At 44.1% G+C, this 22106-nt stretch overlaps 1 protein-coding gene across 3 annotated transcripts in view; it reads right to left on the reverse strand.

Annotated features, from left to right (window-relative positions):
* Positions 1-597: 597 nt before the first annotated feature.
* Positions 598-22106, reverse strand: part of ptprb (protein tyrosine phosphatase receptor type b) — a 110548-nt gene continuing 89039 nt past the window's right edge. For all 3 annotated transcript variants that reach the window (XM_067999433.1, XM_067999434.1, XM_067999435.1), the window contains 11 exons: positions 19563-19637; positions 19433-19450; positions 19246-19327; positions 17133-17223; positions 16036-16112; positions 15773-15907; positions 14474-14596; positions 14049-14212; positions 11108-11243; positions 9157-9277; positions 598-4889 (listed from right to left, as the gene is read on the reverse strand). In XM_067999433.1, the coding sequence (XP_067855534.1) occupies positions 4867-4889; positions 9157-9277; positions 11108-11243; positions 14049-14212; positions 14474-14596; positions 15773-15907; positions 16036-16112; positions 17133-17223; positions 19246-19327; positions 19433-19450; positions 19563-19637 (1045 nt within the window). In that variant the 3' untranslated portion in view covers positions 598-4866. The remainder of the gene's footprint in view (positions 4890-9156; positions 9278-11107; positions 11244-14048; positions 14213-14473; positions 14597-15772; positions 15908-16035; positions 16113-17132; positions 17224-19245; positions 19328-19432; positions 19451-19562; positions 19638-22106) is intronic.

A 22106-nucleotide genomic window follows, 5' to 3' on the forward strand; every position in this document is an offset into this window, starting at 1 on the left:
TTTCAACAAGTCAGCTGCCTCTTTATCTGCTCATTTTGAGCGGGCAGCTAGTCGGCTGGGTGTAAATAAGACCCGGGAGTTAAAATAGCCCGGGTCGCAAATTGACGCAGTCGAGTGGGGGGTTTGACATTAGCCTCGCCCACCTGCCAGAAACCCACTTCCAATTTAAATCCTCCCACCCAAGGTTGGAGTTGGGGTGGCGGGTGGGAGGGGGTGCTGGATCGGAGCTGAGGTTGGACAAGGTTGGGAATGGGATCCAAGCTGAGGCCAAGATCGGTGCTGAGGGCAGTACTGAAAGTGGGCTCAACATTGAAGGTCAAAGACGATTATAGACATCACCGTTCTTTGCTCTGATGCCAGTTTTCTGATGATCAAAACTTTACTCTTTGTTTTCAGAGGTGCTAAGAGTGAGTGAACATCACGTTGTATAACTGTGTTAATTGGGTAAAAACAGAGGCACGTTAACCAGGAGGGCAATAGATTTAAGACGGCACACTATTTCTATTTTAAAACTTTAATGTTAATCCTCCAAATCACTCACTTTTCCCTCTGTACAAAAAATTGAGAAAAAATGTGACACATTCATGCACAAACAAACAGCAGCAACCAGTGAATTTTATTTTACAGGTAAATGCTACAAGAGACCATCAGTACAACAACCAAGGGGCTAAATTAGACAACAGCTCTTTAAAAAATGTTCATTGTAATAACCTTATTGCCATCTACACTTTATAGACAATGGCTGGAGTTTTCTGCTTCTGTGCTGACTAGCCTGCAATTTTGCTCTCCGTTAAAATGAATGGGGTAGGGTGAAAATCGTGAGCTGGTAACCGCACAAGCAGAAAACCCCAGCCTATTATTGTAAGTGCAACTGGAATTGTACTAGGCAGTGGGTCTCACCACAAATGCAAACTTTACAGCAAAAAAAAATCCAGCAGATTATATCAGTATTGTTTACTTGACATTTTAGTTGATACTAAATGTTTATGTGCTGTGTTAATTCTCGCTACTATATGGCATTATTCTCAAAACAAATACAGTATCTTGACTGATAGACTGAATGACTGCTGGGGACAGAGATGACCAATGAACTGACCCAGAATAGCCTGGACACTCTGTATTCAAGGCCCAAGGCTTGTGTCCCACTTCCCCAAATGCTTTCAGCCCTACATTACAGCACCTCCTACACCCGATCCCCCCCTCAGTATTCACAGCCCCCATTGCCCCTTCAATCTCCCAATCCCCAGACTTCATTCGGTGGCTAGAACTCTCAAATACCATCAGTCGCTTCAGCACTCTCACACCTCAACCCCGTCAGCACTCCCACACCTCAGTGTTCCATGCCCTCAAGCTCCGCAAGCACTTCCACACCTGAGATGCTCCCTGTTCCTACCATCCTCCCCAGTTCTGTTAAACCCCCAATCTGATGAGTGCTCTCTCAGCCCCTTTCTCAATTACTCCCAGACTCCTGGATCTTTCACCCCTGCTGAGTGTTCCCAGGCTTTTCCCCACACATACTCCCATGCCTCCTGATCTCCCCTAGCTTAAGGGTTCCAGCCACATTTTGGGACGGCTGGCTCATTTACGTTGAAGTCAGGAACCTAATGAGCCTTACGTACAGCTTGTGCACAGGGTCCCAGCTCCCTTTGTGCTTGTTGAGCATGTTAGGGCAGGCCGAGAGCCTCAGGTGTTTGTTAGGCCATAGGCTTCTGTGCCCAATTTTCCAGGGCTACCTGCCATCGCATTATTTGTCCCACTGTATAACACAGCTCTGTGTAATATATCATGTAAAGTAGTATACATGGTATAATCATTATAAAACAGCATATGCCCTGACTCACTAGGGTAGATTTGTGCGATCGTGTAAAACGGGTGATAGCGAATCGGCCACCGGTTTTACATAAAAATTGGGAGAGATGTAAGATGGGTGGCCGATTCACTATTACATATTTCACACTATCGCACAAAGTGAAAATCTACCCCACCGTGAGTGATGTCACTGGGTATCCACTAGTTCATTATGATAATCAGTACCAGCTAATGACATAACTGTAGATGCAGTGAAGTAGAATTTTCTAAAAAAAAAATCAAATTTGCAAACCTCAGCAATCATTTACACAGGCTCCTAACTATGTGGCCATCATTTTATTCATTAAGTGGACTGGTTATACTACAGGTAGCAGATTGAGACCAGTACCTGCTTAGTGTGTCTTGGGCGCTGCCAGACACAAGTTATATAGTTGGTCCCAGGCCAAGATATGCCAGTTATGTGGGTGGAGGGGCATAGGGCAGGGGTAAGCGTCATGGGGGCAAAAGATGCCAGGGGCAAAATGTAAGGCTGCTCACATTCATTTTTTTTAAAATGGGATGACAGTCTCCTTTCCAGTGCCCCCTCCATTAAGTCCACTGTAAGGCTAACAGAGAACTGACTAACATTAAAAAGATTCAAAATGAAGTTTAAAAAATTCACAGTGCTCCAGTGGACCATCCACAAACTTATAAAATTTACTTCACACTATCTGGAGTTGGACAGCACCTGACGTGAGGTCAAAGAGGTGTAAGAATACCTCCGAGACCTCGTCTCACATTCCTCCCGAAATTAGATTTGACTTGCATCACACCTGATTATGTGCACGGGTAGATTTTAAACTTGCCGCAGGATTTTTAATTTCCATTGAAGCCAATGGAACTAAAAACCATGCGGTTTCTATAACAGCTGACCAATCCACAAAGGCAGTTTTACGCCCAAGCAGCAAGTTGAAAATCTACCCCATACTTTGTCTTCATGTGAAGCCAGAACCCTTCACATTGATGCAAACTGTGGTATAAGAATGTCATAATCTAATGCTTGGTGCAGTGATACATTAGAATCACAATGGTGGGGGCGGGGGGCAGTAATGTACAGCCGCTATGGCCAATTCCTGCTGTAACATTGGTGGGGGCTCACCGGTGAGCTGCCACAAAATGGGCTTGGGCCTCATGACAGTTTCAATGGGCGGGCAGCAGGCACATTCTGCCTGGCAACTGCCCGTTGAGTGCCAAAAGTTAAGATTAGCCCCCTTAAGTCAGGAGTTCCCATGCCTGAACGTTGGACCGGCATAAGTATGCCTGGTCTCACCAAAAGGGCAGATGTGGGGACCGATTTAAAGGCATTTAAATAGCAGCCCTGACTGACACTGAAATTCAATTATCCCCTGATGGGCTTTGTTGGGCCACTAGACCCGGTAGCAGGTTCTCGCCCTTTTCCCTAGTCTGTGACTGGGAATGGGTGGACCTGTCATACTTTTCAATATGCCTCTCACATCAGCCTAAAGATATGTCCCTCATGATACAGAACACCACTGATGGTTGCTATGGAGAATTCGACAACCCAGCCTATCCCAACCTTCTGCCTGATAGAGAACCAAATGGGTGCAGGAATGTAGCAAATGGGTAAAATAAAAAGAAAAGTGGGATCAAATAAATTCCAACACACCGTTTTAAACTTGCATTTAATTGTCCATATTATAAAAACTGATTGCAGATTTCATTGAATTAGGTCAATATAAATTAAAGATAAATTAATAAATCATTGAGAAGTCCACAGCTTTACTTGCCCATCTCTTGGCTGAAGGCAGATAATATGTAACACTGGTTTATACTGTGCCAGTCTTTGCTTTTGACTGTAATATTCAAGATGCAATGCAATCTTTGAACTAACACAGCCTTTCATTTAAAGGCAAGTTGGTTTATTTCAAATACATATAGGCAATAGTTGTATTTAAAAAGGGGAGTTTTTACAAATGTGTGTATAATATTATCATATGTCAATACAGCTTTTAAAGAGACTACATAGACTAGTTTACAGTTTAGCAGGAATTTTCCATACGTAGTTAGTTTGCCAACATTGGTGGTTTTGTGTAAAACAGTAAATTAAATTCTGGCAAAAAAATACCAGCAATTATGGTTCTTTTAAAACAAATTCAACTATGTGTTGCACTATAAATGGATTCATGTTCTTCAATATAAGTGTCTTAAAAGGGTTTCATATTCAGGGATCTTTATTCAGCCAAGAAATGAAGCGATGAAACCTGTGACTTCCCCATTGGCTGTCAATGCTCCACTGACAGGGTGCTTGTGGTGGAATGGGACACTCCACACACTGTTCATTGTCCATTTCTCTCTCAATTCAGACAGTGCAGTGTGGTGCCCATTTCCACATGCTTGAGAACTGATGTAACTGACCACACATGTGGCTGACAGATTTGAGTGCCAGATAGTGCTGAGGCTTGAACTCGCAGGACGTGATGTGAATGTTTGAATGGTTATAGTACTGGGAAGACCATCGACCTGATGTTAAAGAACACCAAATCACAGCCTTTAAAGCCTGATCGAAAGGCATCATGTTTATTCCTCAAACATCTCTCCAATGTAAGCATTCTATGTGTCAGCACATCACCTTTCAAGTACCTCCAGTTACAATTTTCCTCCCATATATCGAATTTCCTCATATAAAACAATTTGGATAGCATAGAATATTAAATTGTGAATATTAATCTCTTTAAAAATCAAACAAAATTAATAATCAAACAGAATTATATACAGAATACTTTTTTTACTTACAATAGATACATTTTATAATAGGTAATATAAAATACATAATCCCACCAGTTTTAAAAATTTACATAATATAAGAAATATTTATTTGAAATATATAAGTATATACAATAATCTCTAATACAATTAAATTACAATAATACCCAAAAGGAATACCAGGCAAATAAATTATACACACCATGAAATGCCCAACCTGGTGTTTATTTAGTGCATGTTTAGCAGTACTGCAGATGAGGTTCATTACATCAGATGACAATGTCTCCACATTCTTCAGTGTCGTCCAAAGAGAAAGTCTATGGAATCAGCAAATAGAAAAGACAATCACGAATCATTTTATTCATGTCTAGAAATAAAAGTCTACATCCTCTCATAGATGTACCATGATTAATAATTCATTGTTGTTGCGTTTTGAGATGGAAACCACTGGTACCGCACCCATTACCTCCTGATCTTTGACGTCACTCCAACAACAACAACTTGCATTTATATAACGCCTTTAATGTAGTAAAAACATCCCAAGGCGCTTCAAAGAAGCATAACTAGGCAAATACTGAGTACCTTCTCAGGATAGTGGAGGCTATGGGTCATAGGGAGTGAGGCTTGCCCACGGGAGGTTGAACCCATGAAAAATACCATGAGTAAAAACTCAAAAATGTAACAACCACCTCAGCAAATAGTTTTACCTAATGTCAATGATTGCCTCCGGTACTGTTCTCTACTTTTTCTGGCTATGGATGATTTTGAGTATTCAACCTGTCTGCAGTGGCCAACAATGCAATTTCCTGCTTCTTGGTGAAATGAACCTTATTTAGCCATTGTGGGAGTTCTGTCGCTGGAAATGAAAGCTGGAGTTGCAGCTTTCAAACCATGGCAAACTTGAGTTTTGCAACTGGCACTTATGGAGTCAGGCCCACAATGTAAATTGCAACAGAACCATATTAAAGTGGTTTCTCGAATGCACCAGCCGTGTTCCAGAGTTTTGTGGTGGGCCCAGAAGGAGCACTCATGCTTCACCGGGGCCCACAAAAATAAAATTCGAAAATTTCCTGGGCCTTTTTTATTGAGTGACCTCAAGTAGTCCCTTTATGGGTTGCTGGTTGGGCCACTCAACGCCTGGTACAACTAGGTGGAGTATGCTCGACGTACACTCCAACCAATTGTACCGGAATTTCACATTTGGGGTCCTACTGTTGGCGTATAGGCCTGTTTCAGGTGAGCGCCCCGGCTGACTAAAAGTTGCACTTACAGCGAAAGTCGAAGGTTTAATGCCGATTTTATGCCGGGAGAGATGGTAAGTTGAATTTCCACCCCTATATTTTTATTTTCTGCAGAAAGATTTATATTAGTTATGTAATTGGTCAGTTAAATTGCAAATTAAATTTCATACAAAAAAGATGGAAAGATGTTGGCCAAAAAAAAATGAACAACATAGGTATACAATGAAGGAAACAGAATCAGTTCAGGGAGACTCAGAGAAGAACCTGGGAGTAATACTGGACTCACCATTTCTGTGATCAAAGAAATAAATAGAATTTTGGACTATACAGCAAGAATTGTGGAATATAAATCTAAGTCTACAGAGATTTTATAATGCACTGGTGAGACCACATTAGGAGTACTTCGTACAATTTTGATCACTATGCTTCAAAAGGGACAAATGTGAGGATGAAGCCGTAACAAGAATAATTCCAAGAGTAAAATGGTTGAGCTACTAGAAAGTTTTGAGCAGCTTAAGGTCCACAATCTGGAGAGAAGATTAATTGAGGCAGGCAAAGTATTAAACGATACAGATCAGGTTAATACAGATGATTCTTTCAAGATAAGTCAGCCAAGTAGGATCAAGAGACATAAATTTTGCATTAGTGAAATAAACAGAAATTAGGAAAAAATACTCAAAAAAGGTGACAAACATTTGAAATAATCTACCAGACAAAATAGTAAGGACAAAGACATTAGAAGCATTCAAAATACAGTTGGATGCTAAGCTGGGTGTGTTGGAATATTAGAAGAATAAGCTTCAAGGGGTTAAATGCTTTTCTTGTCCCTGATTTTTACTCCACTCTTTTAGTGCTAAAACACCAAGATTTCAGAAGTGACAGAGAATGAGCTATTTCACAATGTATAGTGGTCTGTAACTTGAGATTTAGGGGGTGATTTTCAGGTAACGCTTGAAACAGCCACAAAGCCATTGTGAAGCCCAAACCATTTTGAGCCTCGACAAGCTGTGGACATCGAGTGGGTACCCCACTGCCGCTCCCCAGTTCTGGGAGGGTGGGAAATCGACCAGCTCCCAGGCTGTGCTGGCCGGCAGGTCAGATCTGGGGGAGGGGAGTGGGCTGGGAGGTGATCCTGGGGAGTCTTGGACTTGTCAGCACTCCCGTTCCTCCTGGGCTCACTAATAAAAAAATGGAAAGCTTCCAGGTACGTCTTGTGAGCGACCTCCAGCAGTTTCTTTAAGGACCGCAGGTTAGGCCACTCAACGCCTGGTACAACTGGGCACAGTGTGCACACTCCACCTATTTGTATATGAAAATTGCAATTGGGATCCGATGTCCATCACAGGACGCCGATTTCCACATTACAAGTGGCCACCTGCCTGAAACAGGCAGGCGCTCCGGCCACCCATCTCAGGACCCTACCCAAGATGGCAGAAGTACGAATCCATGGTAAATGGGGTGGAAAGTGACCGTACGCCATTTTCAGGCCACTATCACTCTGTTTTTGCCAGGCGAAGGCACTTAAAATTAGCCCCATATTCTTGATATCACCAGCTCTAATCCATGCTTTTATTAGCTAAATGCTCAATTTCCTTAATGCTCAACTTGCTGGACTCTCTGCTTCCATCCATAAACTGCAGCTCAATCAGAGTCCTGCCGCCTACGTCCTTACTCACTCAAAACCCTGCACTTCTATCACCCTGTACTCACCAGGCTCCACTGGTTTCCTGTCTTTCCACAAATCAACTTCAAGATCCTTATCCTTACCTTCAAATGCCTCCTTCAGCCTTATGTCCCCGCTCACACCCTTTGACATTGGTCTGCTCTTCAGTTCTCATTCTCTTTGTTCCAATATTGGTGGCCATTCTTTCAGCCAGTATGCTCCTGCCCTCTGAAACTCCCTTTCAAAATCCCTCTGCCTTATATCCTCCTTTTAAAAGCCTACGGAGGAGTTTCCACTTTAACTGTTCTTTTGGCCCTGCCCCCAACTCCATTCTACTTTCCTTCCCACTCAGTGTTCATTTTTTCTCTCTTCTCTCTAAAGTGCTCTGAGGCATCTTCCAACTTGAAGAGTGGCATACATACAAATGGAAGGTATTGTTGACATAATTTAGTTGAGTAAATGTTTATTAGAAGGCAATAGCAAAAACTATTTTCAGTCAATCATATTTTTAGTGCTTTTAAAGATTCTGTCAAGCAAGCATCTATAATCTAATAGAGAAAATTATAGATAGGAAATCTCCAGCCAGTAACTATTTTATTAGACTTTGGCTAAGTCAGTATCAGTATTTTGACTATACTGGGCCAATTCAGAAAATAGGTTAATAGGCCTTTATTGTGATATTAAGGACCAAAGGCCACTGAGACATAATCATCTATACTAATGCTGTCTGATATTACTTCCTGGAAAATATTTCCTCTCTGCAGACAATAAATCCACCTCCCTTCTGTCTGCTGCCTTTTCCACTATTAATGTGTTCAACCATGAACATGGACAACATTGGCAATGAAGGGAGGCCAGGAAGTTTGGTTCAATTTATGAGGAGTGGGTCAGTAAGCAAAAGTCCTTGTTGCAACCTCGTCCTCTAGCACCACCCCACCCCCGCATCCCCCATGCCATGTGATCATTAAATTGAAAATAGTACTTCAGCCGTCTCAAAGGTGCTGGAATAATTTTTTTTAAGCTTTGCTGTTGAAAAATAAGACCAGCCTCTGTACTATCTCTACTGGCATTAACACAAAGGCAAATTGGGCAATAGGTCAGTAATTTCATCAAATTTCCAGGACTAATCTTTTCAGTAACTAGTTCTTACCAACGTTAACAGCAGTGGGGAAACCATTTTAAAAGTAAAATCAAAAATGTTGAGAAATTTTGGACTGCACTGGTGAATAGAACATTTTTCTACTTTTTGTACACAGTGACAGGCACTCCTAGGCAGGTCTCTCTGATCAAGACTGTTGATGCCCATTAGTACCAAATTATGGGCAGTTTGGTGCTATGCCCCATAGGAACTGGTTTGAGAGTACCCCAAGTTATTTCATGTAGGATATTTATAACTACTAGATGGACTTTTAACTCAGTAGCCTGGGTCTGAGACAAAAGTACAATGTTCAGATGCATGACCATCTAGTCTCTGAGCAAATCATTTTACTTGAAAAATGCATTAAAAACACTTGCTGTTAAAATGAACATCCACGCCATTGAGCCTGCCAAATTGTGCTATAATTAACAGCTCACTTTTGGTCACTAACTCTGATAAATAGGCAATAATTGAATACTTTATCAACAAACAAAATGCAGAATGTTCCATTGAAAAGTTACCCGCAGGAACTATTTGCATACCTCTGTGATACTCTGGATTGACATTTTCATATATGGGAAACAATGGATTTTCTTGTTCACCTCGTAGCTTTCTACTCCTTAAAACATCTCTTATGCACAAATGTAAATATGCATATTGACACTGGAAGAAAAATACAGGCAATAATGAGTCATGCTTTAACGCTGGCAATAAATCATTATTATAGATAAGCATTGAAAACTCATTCACAGGTTTCACTATTAAAACATAAGGCCAGAAAAAAGACTGTTCTGTCCATCTAGCTTTGCCTCGTCATATGGGACCATTTTTGTCTCTTCTTTCCTTACACGTTCAACGAATTGACGGATATTTCAGCAATAATGAACTTGCCTATGTTTACCATAAGTTTCATGTACCACACTGAGTTTCTTGTTTGTGTTTATAATTCATTTTTGTTCTTTTTTTGTACTTTTCCCTCTCCTTCACTTTCCTTGGGCTATGAGCCATTTTCTGACTGAGAAGATTTGCTCCTCGGTCTTTGACAACTTTACCAGAATTGTGGCAGAAAACAGGGTTCTGGCAAAGTTTCTCCAGTGGAGCGGGAGCAGCTCCGAGGAAGTTCTGGGATATTGTCACTTGAAGCACTGTAAATCCTTGGGGAAAATTTTTGCCATTTACGCCATTTTTCTGGGGTTTCCGCGCTCCAGCGGGCAGCAAGAGAACCCCCTTGATCTCTGTCTATCAAAAGCAGTGGCTAGCAGCGGCCTGCAGTTTTAATGTGGAGACAGTTTTAATCCTGCTCCTAATGGCTCCACATTCAGGTAAGTGAAGATGTAGCTTTTTAGTGGCAGCCACCGGCGGTCCTTTTAAAGACCGCTGGTTTGGTTGCTCTGCACCATGCTGTGGTCAGGTGCCAACCAATTTTGGGAATGGGCCTGAAATAGGTGTTAGTTCCCCGAGCTGCATTGACAATGGGCCTAACACCTGTTTCAGGGCACCCTAACCAATATTGCGTGCGGCGCATACCCAGTGCGAATTCAGCGTTGCACACCATGTTGGACCTTTCTAGCGCTAGTAATTTTGGCTGAAAAACAGGTGCAGCACAATCTGTTGTGTCTTTTTCTGGGTATTACAATGCCAGATCATATTTATGCCCATATATAATGGGCGTCCGTGGTTGCAAGGCGTTTATTTGTAGGTGAAAGTTCAATTAAAGGGCACAGGAAGAAAATTAAAGGAACGTATTTAAGGTCATTTCAGCAATGTTTTTCTTAACTTTTGAGGGGCTTCTGCTGCCACCAAGGTTTTCACCAGCCTTTATGGTAACTGTTCTGTAGCTTTTTTCATTACACCCATTACTGCTATTAGTAGGTTTGGGAAACCCCACATATGGGAACTTCTCAAAGGAGTAGAAGGATGCTAGGCCATACCAGGGTGCTATGCCCATTTCCCCGCACCCTCGCATCCATTTCTACGGAGAAAGGTCCACATACTTCCCTTTGGCAGAGGATTAATGCACGTGGAGGCTTCTAATACCAAAGGAAGCTGGGATAGCACATCAGAGAGAACAAATAAGATATGTGAATCCCTGACTAACTGTAATGCAAGATGGTTCATTTCCCTATTACGCCACTTCCCAATGAATTTCCACCTACGCTACAATTTTCTGCATCCAGAGCTAATGTGCTGCTGCTGCACACATCCGAATCTGGCACCTGGAGCTGGGAATAATTATGTAAATGAGCTGATCCTGGAAAACTGACTCTTTTTGCCATATTGCCATTCTGGTGAGATCTCCATCATTTAGAAGTGATGTACACATATATTGGCCCAATGACATCTGGTGGTGGCTCTTCCCTCACAATAAAGACAGTGCACCTGAGATAACCTGACACAAGCATTAAAAAAATAACGCAGCACTGTTCATTTAGATGTTGCAAAGTTAAATCACATACTACAGAATTGTGATACAGTGCGATCAAATTCTATTACCTCAGTTTGCACCATATGAACCCTGTGAAGCCTCAGGTCATAAACTGTTCCATAAATGTCTACAGAATCCTTGCTCTCCAACTGCTGAAGGATTCTGTCTAAAGCGATAAATGTGCCTGTCCGACCGACTCCAGCACTGTGTAAAAACAAAGCAAAGTCTAAAATAAGAAGCAAAGGCATAAACGAACTGAACAAAATATAATTCTATCAATAAATAAAACATCTAGGGATTGGCTGGTGTGGTGATTTACCATGTTGTCCTTTCATCTTGAGAACCTGGATTCAAATCTGGGCCAAACTGACGGGGTCAAAAATCTTTTCTCTCTAGTCTAGACAATCTCAGTCCAACTCCTACAGGTGCAGGCCCACAGCACAAAAATGTTCAAAATTTGGTCTTCTTACTTAGAATGATGACAAGAAATGGAATATTCACAGTAGTGCTGTAGGGGTTATATCATGTAATAGTCTGGCTTCGACTTATTCTGCCATGTTTGAAGTTAGGGGTAAGGTTCAGTGTTGGAGTTGCTAACACTGGGGGCTCGATTTTAGGAGCGTGTTTCCGGCGGGTTCCCAGCGGGGTGGCCCCGAAAATCCCGATCTCCGGTCACGTGACCGGATCGCGACGAAATCCCGGCCACTTCCGGGTACCGCGCTGACGTGCGGGGCTGCGCGCGCAAGCCCCGCTGGTGGGAATCCCGCAGGCAATTAAAGCCAGCGGGGTTCCACTTGAGAGTACTTACCTTGCTCGTTGTGGTCAGTTAATGAGCTGAAGCAGCTGTCAAAAGAGGAAGTGTGGGATTTTAGGTTCAAGGCAGTGAGTTTCCCACACTGGGGGAAACAGTCTCCCTCCAACCAGGCGTGTTGCAGCCAGCAGCCTGTGGCAGGTGCCAAGGTGCGCTCCACGGGGGAGAGCCCTCACCCACGCAGGAGGCCACCGCGTCACATAGGGCAACCCCTGCCCTCCACCACCCCCCGCCAAGCCAGAGGACAGACCGACACGAAACCGCAGCCCCAGTCCGAGGAACCACACACCTACCCTGCACAACCCCTCAGACCAACACCTGCCAGTTGGGTGGTGTGTGGAGACCCTCGGAGGACGAAGAGCATGACCAGCACCAGCAGCCTCGCAGTCCACGCCGTCCGCCGCAGGGACGTGGATCCCCCCAACACGGTGTTGTTGCACGCCCACCTGCACAGCAGGAGGGAGGGCTACCGCAGAGAGAGACGCGTCGCAGAGGGCACTACCCTCGCCACAGGGTCCACAGACCGAGGCGCAGCTCCCCGGACCTCTCCGAGCAGCAGTGCACAGGGAGGCGCAGATTCGCTCGACATGTAGTCGTGGAGATCTGCAGCCTCTTTCATGCCGAGCTGCTCCTGGCTGGCCCCAGCACCAACTGCTTACCTGTCACTGCCAAAGTCACCACTGCCCTCCACACCTTCTCCTCCGCATCCTTCCAGGGTGCAGCCGGCTACACCGCCGATGTCTCTCAGTCGTCTGCGCGGACGAGCCCTGCAAATACACCTGCACCTACTCTGCAGTAACACGGTGGGTGGCATCAGTGGTGGGTCCTCATAGTGATACCCAGGAGCGGGCATTATTGGACACAACGGACAGGATTCGCGGAGACATGGCAGTGGTGGTGTCAATATAATGTGTGCTGTTTGTTGCTCTGAAATTCAATATGGGTAACACCCATGACAAACCCTCAGACACCCTTGTGCACCCCCTTCATGCTCACGACACGTTTGCCTTACGCTGCCTACTGCACATATGTGATGCATGCCCTGTGGCAGCAGCACAGGTGGTGGCAGGTTGAGTGAGGCTGGCCGTGAGGGAGATGCACGAGAGGGTGAGTATGGGATGGAGCAATGAGATTGTATGAGGAGTGGGTTGCGTGTTAGTGGCAGGGTGAGTACTGGCGAGGTGAGTAGGTGGAGGTAAGATGAGGATGGGGTGTGAATGGGTATGAAGGGTGATGTGACAGAATAGTGTTGGCGGTGCCGAAGGAGATGTGGGGTGGGGGCAGTGTTGTGGCAGACGGAGTGTAGGGGAAAGACTTCGTGTTCTCACTGCGGCTGACCTACTGCGGTCATTGCAGCGCCTCCTGCACTGTATGCAGGTGGGTGATATGTTGGTGGCGCAGGTGACCCCCTCTGCCACCTCGAGCCAGGCCTTCTTGGTGGCAGAGGCAGGCCGCTTCCTCCCGCCCGCCGGGGGGAAGATCTGTGTCCTCCCCCTCCTCCTCACCCCATCTGATGATACCTGGGGTGAGGCATCATTAAACTGGGAGCAGCCTTCCCCCTGGGCTGCTCCATGCTGCAATTTGTCCCATTGGTTGCAGCATCTGTCAGTGGAGGACTGCCCCTTTAACTAGAGAGCCTCCAGCTGACAGAAAGTACTGCGCATGCGCAGCCCGACCGACGCGCAGGCCAGCGCTGTGGACCCCGGAGGAGCAGGTAATTGATTCCTATTAGTGGGTTGCCTGCTACGATCGCGTGGGCAACCCACTAATTTCGCCGAGCGTGTTGACCACGCTCCCGGAGGACCACCCGCTGGGAACCCGCAGGCCTGCTAAATTCGGGCCCTGGGTGCTTAAACTGGAAAAATGTTCCACTCCCCAACAGACATCCATTACCCTGATATGTGTGGAAAAAAGTATATATGAATAAGTAATAATTAACGAATAAAGTATCCAATGGACAATGATGGTAATATGGGTGCGAAAGACAGAAGTCTTCACTGCCACAGTCTTTCCCACAGTAAAAAGAACTTACCTGAAGCAAAAAGAGGCGTAAAGTTTGAATTATTGCATGGTTGTCTTTTAAACACATCACATCATATTGTTTCCACAGTATTTTCTCAGCAGTTAGGCATTCAACAGTAAAGTTAGTCATTCAACAGTAAAGTTTTGAAACAGAAAATAACATTAATAGCTTGTACCTGCAATGTATAACTGTGGGTCCAGAGTTTGGTGTTCTGTTAATATAATCTCTTACTGTTCGCACAAACTGGATTAAAGATTGTGCTGTTTCTGGCACACCATGATCTGGCCAAACAGTGTAGTGAAAGTGACGAACAATTCGAGCACAGTCAAGTTGGTCCTCCTAAATAAAAAGAGTAAGTTTCTTAACTAAGGTCATATTGTTTGCTCTGCTCTACCACAAAGAGCTGTGAATAAACTGGCTGAGTGTAGATGTATAAATGTATACAGAACATTGTTTAACTTGGTATAAGAAGAAGCCTGCTTTCTGTAATGAAAACATAAATACATTTACATCTTATGGCTGAAAAGGTTGGAGATGCAAACTTTAATTAAAAGCAGTTTGATCGCACAATATTTTATAAAGGCAATTAAAGATCCTTACATCACAAATTTTGAATTCTCTGATTGTCCATTCTGGTAAGACAGATTCTGACAGCATCTGGACAATGAGATCTCCATAATACAAAGCATCATGATCAAAAGGCCAGTAGTGATCACATTTTACCTGTTCATGAAAACACATAAAGCAAACTGTCACCATGATTTAAGTGTGTACAACCCGACATGTAGACTGTTATAATTTCAGCATATGAATGAGTCTTAAAAACTTCCTCCCAGAATTTTCATGGGGGTTCTTCTGCTGTAACTTTGGCAGAACCCCTAGAGAATTTACATATAAGGCCATTTATGTTGTTTCTCTGGTGTTTCTATTGATCTTCCACTGAAATTACAGCAGGGAGTTGTGGAACCCCCGTGGAAAATTTTAAAATTCATTCTCGGGATGTTGGCATCGCTGGCAAAACCGGCCATTATTTCCCCATTCCTAGTTGCACTGAGAAGGTTGCGGTAAGCCTTCTCCTTGTAGCATAGATATTTAAGGGGAGATTTGATAGAGGTGTTCATAATCATGAAGGGTTTTGATAGAGTAAATAAGGAGAAACTGTTTCCAGTGGCAGAAGGGTCAGTAACCAGAGGACACAGATTTAAGGTAATTGGCAAAAGAACCAGAGGTGACATGAGGAAAAAAAATTTTACGCAGCGAGTTGTTACGATCTGGAATGCACTGCCTGAAAGAGTGATGGAAGCAGATTCAATAATAACTTTCAAAAGGGAGTTGCGTAAATACTTGAAAGGGGAACGTTTGCAGGGCTTTGGGGAAAGAGCAGGGAAATGGGATATATAGGATAGCTCTTTCAACGATCCTGCACGGACCTGATGGGCCTCCTTCTGTGCTGTATCATTCTATGATTCTATGATTCTGTTTGAAACAACTGAGTGACATGTTAGGCTACTTCAGAGGGAAGTTAAAAACCAACCACGTTGGTGTGGGACTGGAGTCACATATATGCCAGACCGGGTAAGGACGGCAGGTTGCCTTCTCTAAAGGACCAGTTGAGTTTTCACAACAATCCAACAGTTTCATGGTCACTTTTACTGATATCAGCTTTTTTTATTTCCAAATTTTTTTTCACTGAATTCAAATTCTCAAACTGCATGGTGGAAAACTCTCTGGATTATTAGTCTGGGTCTCTGGATTACTAGTTCAGTAACCTAACCACTACACTGCTGTACCCCCTCATGGTTTACTGTACATTCAAGACTGTACTAAACCTATAATCATATAAAATTATTTGCATGCAGTACAAATGTTTCTAAAGGAATAGTAATATTAAATGCTTACCCTTCCCTTTTCTACACATTGTGTGACCATCACAATATTATGAACATTTTGCTCCCAAACCATTTTCCAGAAGTCATCTTTGGTGCCAGGTAGAGGGCCTTGAGTGGCAATGTATTCCCTTCGAAAATTGCATCCCTAAAATTCCAAAAGGCAGGTTACTTTGTACATACTGAAACACATCAGCTAGAATGGAAATGGTGCTCAAATATAGAAAACAAGCAAGCAATATGAAATAACTATACTGAAACAATAACACAGCTTACTGGTATATAACTGGCGTTGATGTAGTCTGAACAAGGGTCATCATCGATGTAGGTTAATTTTACCCTTGTTGAGTCATCTAGTAGAAAACAATAATAGAATCATGAAAAAAATCAAACTATTGTTTTGTGCCTGAATATTGATTACATTTTAAAAATCACAAAGGAGTTTAACCTATAATTAAGATAATTTAACCTAAAATGCCAAAATGGAGCATTGCTGAATCTAACTAGGGCTGGTGGGATGCATTTATATAGAACTTTATCACCTCTCTCAAACATTCCAAAATAATTGACATGGAATGAATTACTTTGAAGTAAAGTTCCTGTTGTTATGTAGGCAAATTTAGCAACCATTTTGCACTCAGCAAAATCCTACAAACAACAATGAGATGAAAGACTGCTTACTCTGTGTGAGTGACGTTGATAGAGTGCCATGAGGTTTATAATGTCCTTCTGATCCAATGGAACAGAAAGGGCCTCAGTTTAATGTCTCAGCTAAAGAACTACACTCCCTCAGTACTGCACTGGAGCGTAAACCTAGATTGTGTGGTCAAGTTATGGAGTGCGGTTCAAAATCACAGCTCTCTGACTCAGAAGCAAAAGTGCTACCAATTGAGCCAAGCTGACTCTGAGAGCAAGTACTAAACTAGACTTTAAAGCAGACTGTAGAATCAAGGTCCAAGATAAATCAACTGCTATGGATATAATATCAAACTACAAGCATCGGATTTTTGAATAAATCAATCACTGTAGCATTAAGTTGCCCACTAGGCCTTTTCAGAATTTCAGATATTGATTCGCCCACAAAAATCAGGAGAGATGTATAACGGGAGGCTGAATCAATATCATCCGTTTTACACTATGACTCAAAGCCAAAATTACCCCCATTGTCTAAAAAGAACTATGCCATGCACCTCAGAGGAAATTCAGTAATCAAATGGTTAATCAAGTGCATTAGAGTGTGTTAGTCAACATGCAAAGGCATCAGCACTCTAGTGCTCAAATTATAAAATATTTTTTAAACTGGTTAGCACTAAATTTTAGTCCAAGGGTGGATCATCTGTAACAGCGGGTGACATGAGAACTATTACACTTACAAGGCAGAATATTGTTGTATCGATTTTTTCCTCTGTTCTCGGGTAAAAGTGCTGTGTCAAAAGACTGGTTTCTTCCAACATCTTTCAAATCCTTTCAAAGAAAAAGCAATAACTCAGTATAATATATGATGTGGAGATGCCGGTGATGGACTGGGGTGGACAAATGTAAGGAATCTTACAACACCAGGTTATAGTCCAACAAATTTATTTTAAAATCACAAGCTTTCGGAGATTATCTCCTTCGTCAGATGAATGAATGAAAAGGTTCTCAAATCGCATATCTTATACTATGTTGGGACAGCATCACACCAATCAAAAGGTGTTGTTGTTATTCAAACAGGCCAGTCACGGAGAACAGCACGTCCCAGTACACTCGATATACATTGTGTCTATTACACAGGCAGGCAGAAAGAAACTCAAAATGGCAGAGAGAGAGAGAGAGAGAATTTTAAAAAACATATAAATTTTTTCCCCCTTTTTGCTGGTGGGGTTACGTGTAGCGTGACATGAACCCAAGATCCCGGTTGAGGCCGTCCTCATGGGTGCGGAACTTGGCTATCAACTTCTGCTCGACGATTTTGCGTTGTCGTGTGTCTCGAAGGCCGCCTTGGAGAACGCTTACCCGAAGATCGGTGGCTGAATGTCCTTGACTGCTAAAGTGTTCCCCGACTGGGAGGGAACCCTCCTGTTTGGCGATTGTTGCGCGGTGTCCGTTCATCCGTTGTCGCAGCGTCTGCATGGTCTCGCCAATGTACCATGCTCCGGGGCATCCTTTCCTGCAACGTATGAGGTAAACAACGTTGGCCGAGTCACAGGAGTATGAACCATGTACCTGGTGGGTGGTGTCCTCTCGTGTGATGGTGGTATCCGTGTCGATGATCTGGCAAGTCTTGCAGAGGTTGCCGTGGCAGGGTTGTGTGGTGTCGTGGACGCTGTTCTCCTGAAAACTGGGTAACTTGCTGCGAACGATGGTCTGTTTGAGGTTGGGTGGCTGTTTAAAGGCGAGCAGTGGAGGCGTGGGGATGGCCTTAGCGAGGTGTTCGTCGTCATCGATGATATGTTGAAGGCTGCGGAGAACATGGTGTAGTTTCTCCGCTCCAGGGAAGTACTGGACGACGAAGGGTACTCTGTTGGTTGCGTCCCGTGTTTGTCTTCTGAGGAGGTCTATGCGATTCTTCGCTGTGGCCCGTCGGAACTGTCGATCGACAAGTTGAGCGTCATATCCCGTTCTTACGAGGGCGTCTTTCAGCGTCTGTAGGTGTCCATCGCGTTCCTCCTCGTCTGAGCAGATCCTGTGTATTCGTAGGGCCTGTCCATAGGGGATGGCCTCTTTGACGTGGTTGGGGTGGAAGCTGGAAAAGTGGAGCATCGTGAGGTTGTCCGTGGGCTTGCGGTAGAGTGAGGTGCTGAGGTGCCCGTCTTTGATGGAGATTTGTGTGTCCAAGAAAGAAACCGATTCTGAGGAGTAGTCCATGGTGAGTTTGATGGTGGGATGGAACTTGTTGATGTTATCGTGTAGTCTCTTCAGTGATTCTTCGCCGTGGGTCCATAGGAAGAAAATGTCGTCGATGTATCTGGTGTATAGCGTTGGTTGGAGGTCCTGTGCAGTGAAGAAGTCGTGCTCGAACTTGTGCATGAAAATGTTGGCGTATTGGGGTGCGAATTTTGTCCCCATGGCTGTTCCGTGTGTTTGGGTAAAGAACTGGTTATTGTTTTTTAAAATTCTCTCTCTCTCTCTCTCTGCCATTTTGAGTTTCTTTCTGCCTGCCTGTGTAATAGACACAATGTATATCGAGTGTACTGGGACGTGCTGTTCTCCGTGACTGGCCTGTTTGAATAACAACGACACCTTTTGATTGGTGTGATGCTGTCCCAACATAGTATAAGATATGCGATTTGAGAACCTTTTCATTCATTCATCTGACGAAGGAGATAATCTCCGAAAGCTTGTGATTTTAAAATAAATTTGTTGGACTATAACCTGGTGTTGTAAGATTCCTTACATCAGTATAATATAGTCAGGGAGATTGTTTTATTAGTGTTCCCTCTCATCACACAAAACTGAGCAAATGTGTTTACAATATTTATAAATAGATACAATCTGCAGTCCTACCTCATACTCCTCAGATAGGAGATAACTGGAGTCTGCTTGTAGTTTGGTAAATTGAATTTCAAACTGGTTTGCCTTAATTTCTCTGAAATGAATTTGGCAGAATTGATTTGTAAGAAACAATATTAATCGTAATTTCAGTAAATGTGCTGCGATCCAGATGTCAATGATAAATAACATTGAAACAAACCTGGAGATTGGAGGTTTCCTGTAAAGGAAAAGAAAAAAAAATGTCCCATTGAGCACTTTCATTTGAAATGTTATTGCTTAGAAGCAAGAAAGCTATTGCAATGCAGCTGTGGAATAAAAAAAGTTCTTACCTTCCCTGTACAAGAGGTACATTAACAGATGATGGCCTGTCTTTTGGCTTTGATGCTGGTCGAGGCTGAGTGTTCCTACAATCATAAATAGATCGCACAAGAACACAAGACGTTTTAGGAACAGGAAAAAGGGTATTAGTCCCAACAAGCTTGCGCCTTTCTGACAGATCAACCCCACTTATCCAGCTTTTCACTATATCTTTCAACTCCTTCTTTCTCCAGAAAGTCATCCAATTCTTTTTTGAACCCATTTATCCTGCCTGTTTGAGTGACTTTCCTTCATAAATTATTCCACACCTTGTTACCCCTTGTTGGTAAAAGTTCTACCCGACTCCCCTTTTGTTTCTAATTTTTAAGTTGTGTCCTTTGGTAATTGAACCCCTCACTATATGGAGTAATATGCTCAGATCAAATTCGTGAATTGCCTTCACAATCTTGAAAACTTCAATTAGATTTTATCAGATTATGTTAGAAGTTTAAAAACACACAATGGCTGGGAATTTCCTCGGGCCGCTCCCGCTCCACTGCCGTAACTTCGCCGGAAACCCCACTTACACATGTAAACAGGCTTTCTGTTGCACTTCTGGGAAAGTTATAGCGGCGGAGTGGGAGCAGCTCCAAGGAAACTCAGGGCATCCATGAGGTGCTGTGGGCCATCAGCAGCAGCAGATTTGTATTCCAGCACAATCTGTAACCTCATGGCCCAGCATATCCCTCACTCGACCATTACCAACAAGCCAGGGGAACAACCCTGGTTCAATGAGGAGTGTAGAAGAGCATGCCAGGAGCAGCACCAAGCGTACCTAAAAATGAGGTGACAACCTGGTGAAGCTACAACACAGGACTACATGCATGCCAAACAGCGGAAGCAACATGCTATAGATAGAGCTAAGCGATTCCACAACCAACGGATCAGATCAAAGCTCTGCAATTCTGCCACATCCAGTCATGAATGGTGGTGGACAATTAAACAACTAACGGGAGCAGGAGGCTCTGTAAATATCCCCATTCTCAATGATGGCAGAGTCCAGCATGTGAGTGCAAAAGACAAGGCTGAAGCGTTTGCAACCATCTTCAGCCAGAAGTGCCTCCTCCCGATATCCCCAGTACAGAAGCCAGTCATCAGCCAAATCGATTCACTCCATATGATATCAAGAAACGGCAGAGTGCACAGGATTCAGCAAAGGCTATGGGCCCCGACAACATCCCGGCTGTAGTGCTGAAGACTTATGCTCCAGAACTATCAAGCGGCACTTACTCACCAATAACCTGCTCACCGATGCTTAGTTTGGGTTCCGCCAGGACCACTCGGCTCCAGACCTCATTACAGCCTTGGTCCAAACATGGACAAAAGAGCTGAATTCCAGAGGTGAGGTGAGAGTGACTGCCCTTGACATCAAGGCAGCATTTGACCGAGTGTGGCACCAAGGAGCCCTAGTAAAATTGAAGTCAATGGGAATCAGGGGGAAAACTCTCCAGTGGCTGGAGTCATACCTAGCACAAAGGAAGATGGTAGTGGTTGTTGGAGGCCAATCATCTCAGCCCCAGGGCATTGCTGCAGGAGTTCCTCAGGGCAGTGTCCTAGGCCCAACCATCTTCAGCTGCTTCATCAATGACCTTCCCTCCATCATAAGGTCAGAAATGGGGATGTTCGCTGATGACTGCACAGTATTCAGTTCCATTCACAACCCCTCAGATAATGAAGCAGTCCAAGCCTGCATGCAGCAAGACCTGGACAACATCCAGGCTTGGGCTCATAAGTGGCAAGTAACATTCGCGCCAGATAAGTGCCAGGCAATGACCATCTCCAACAAGAGAGAGTCTAACCACCTCCCCTTGACATTCAACGGCATTACCATCGCCGAATCCCCCACCATCAACATCCTGGGGGTCACCATTGACCAGAAACTTAACTGGACCAGCCATATAAATACTGTGGCTACGAGAGCAGGTCAGAGGCTGGGTATTCTGCGGCGAGTGACTCATCTCCTGACTCCTCAAAGCCTTTCCACCATCTACAAGGCACAAGTCAGGAGTGTGATGGAATACTCTCCACTTGCCTGGATGAGTGCAGCTCCAACAACACTCAAGAAGCTCGACACCATCCAAGATAAAGCAGCCCGCTTGATTGGCACCCCATCCACCACCCTAAACATTCACTCCCTTCACCACCGGCGCACTGTGGCTGCAATGTGCACCATCCACAGGATGCACTGCAGCAACTCGCCAAGGCTTCTTCGACAGCACCTCCCAAACCCACGACCTCTACCACCTAGAAGGACAAGAGCAGCAGGCGCATGGGAACAACACCACCTGCACGTTGCCCTCCAAGTCACACACCATCCCGACTTGGAAATATATCGCCGTTCCTTCATTGTCGCTGGGTCAAAATTCTGGAACTCTCTTCCTAACAGCACTGTGGGAGAACCGTCACCACACGGACTGCAGCGGTTCAAGAAGGCGGCTCACCACCACCTTCTCGAGGGCAATTAGGGATGGCAATAAATGCCGGCCTTGCCAGCGACGCCCACATCCCGTGAACGA

The sequence above is a fragment of the Heptranchias perlo genome, chromosome 18 (assembly GCF_035084215.1).
Source record: "Heptranchias perlo isolate sHepPer1 chromosome 18, sHepPer1.hap1, whole genome shotgun sequence".
Classification (NCBI taxonomy): Eukaryota; Metazoa; Chordata; class Chondrichthyes; order Hexanchiformes; family Hexanchidae; genus Heptranchias; species Heptranchias perlo.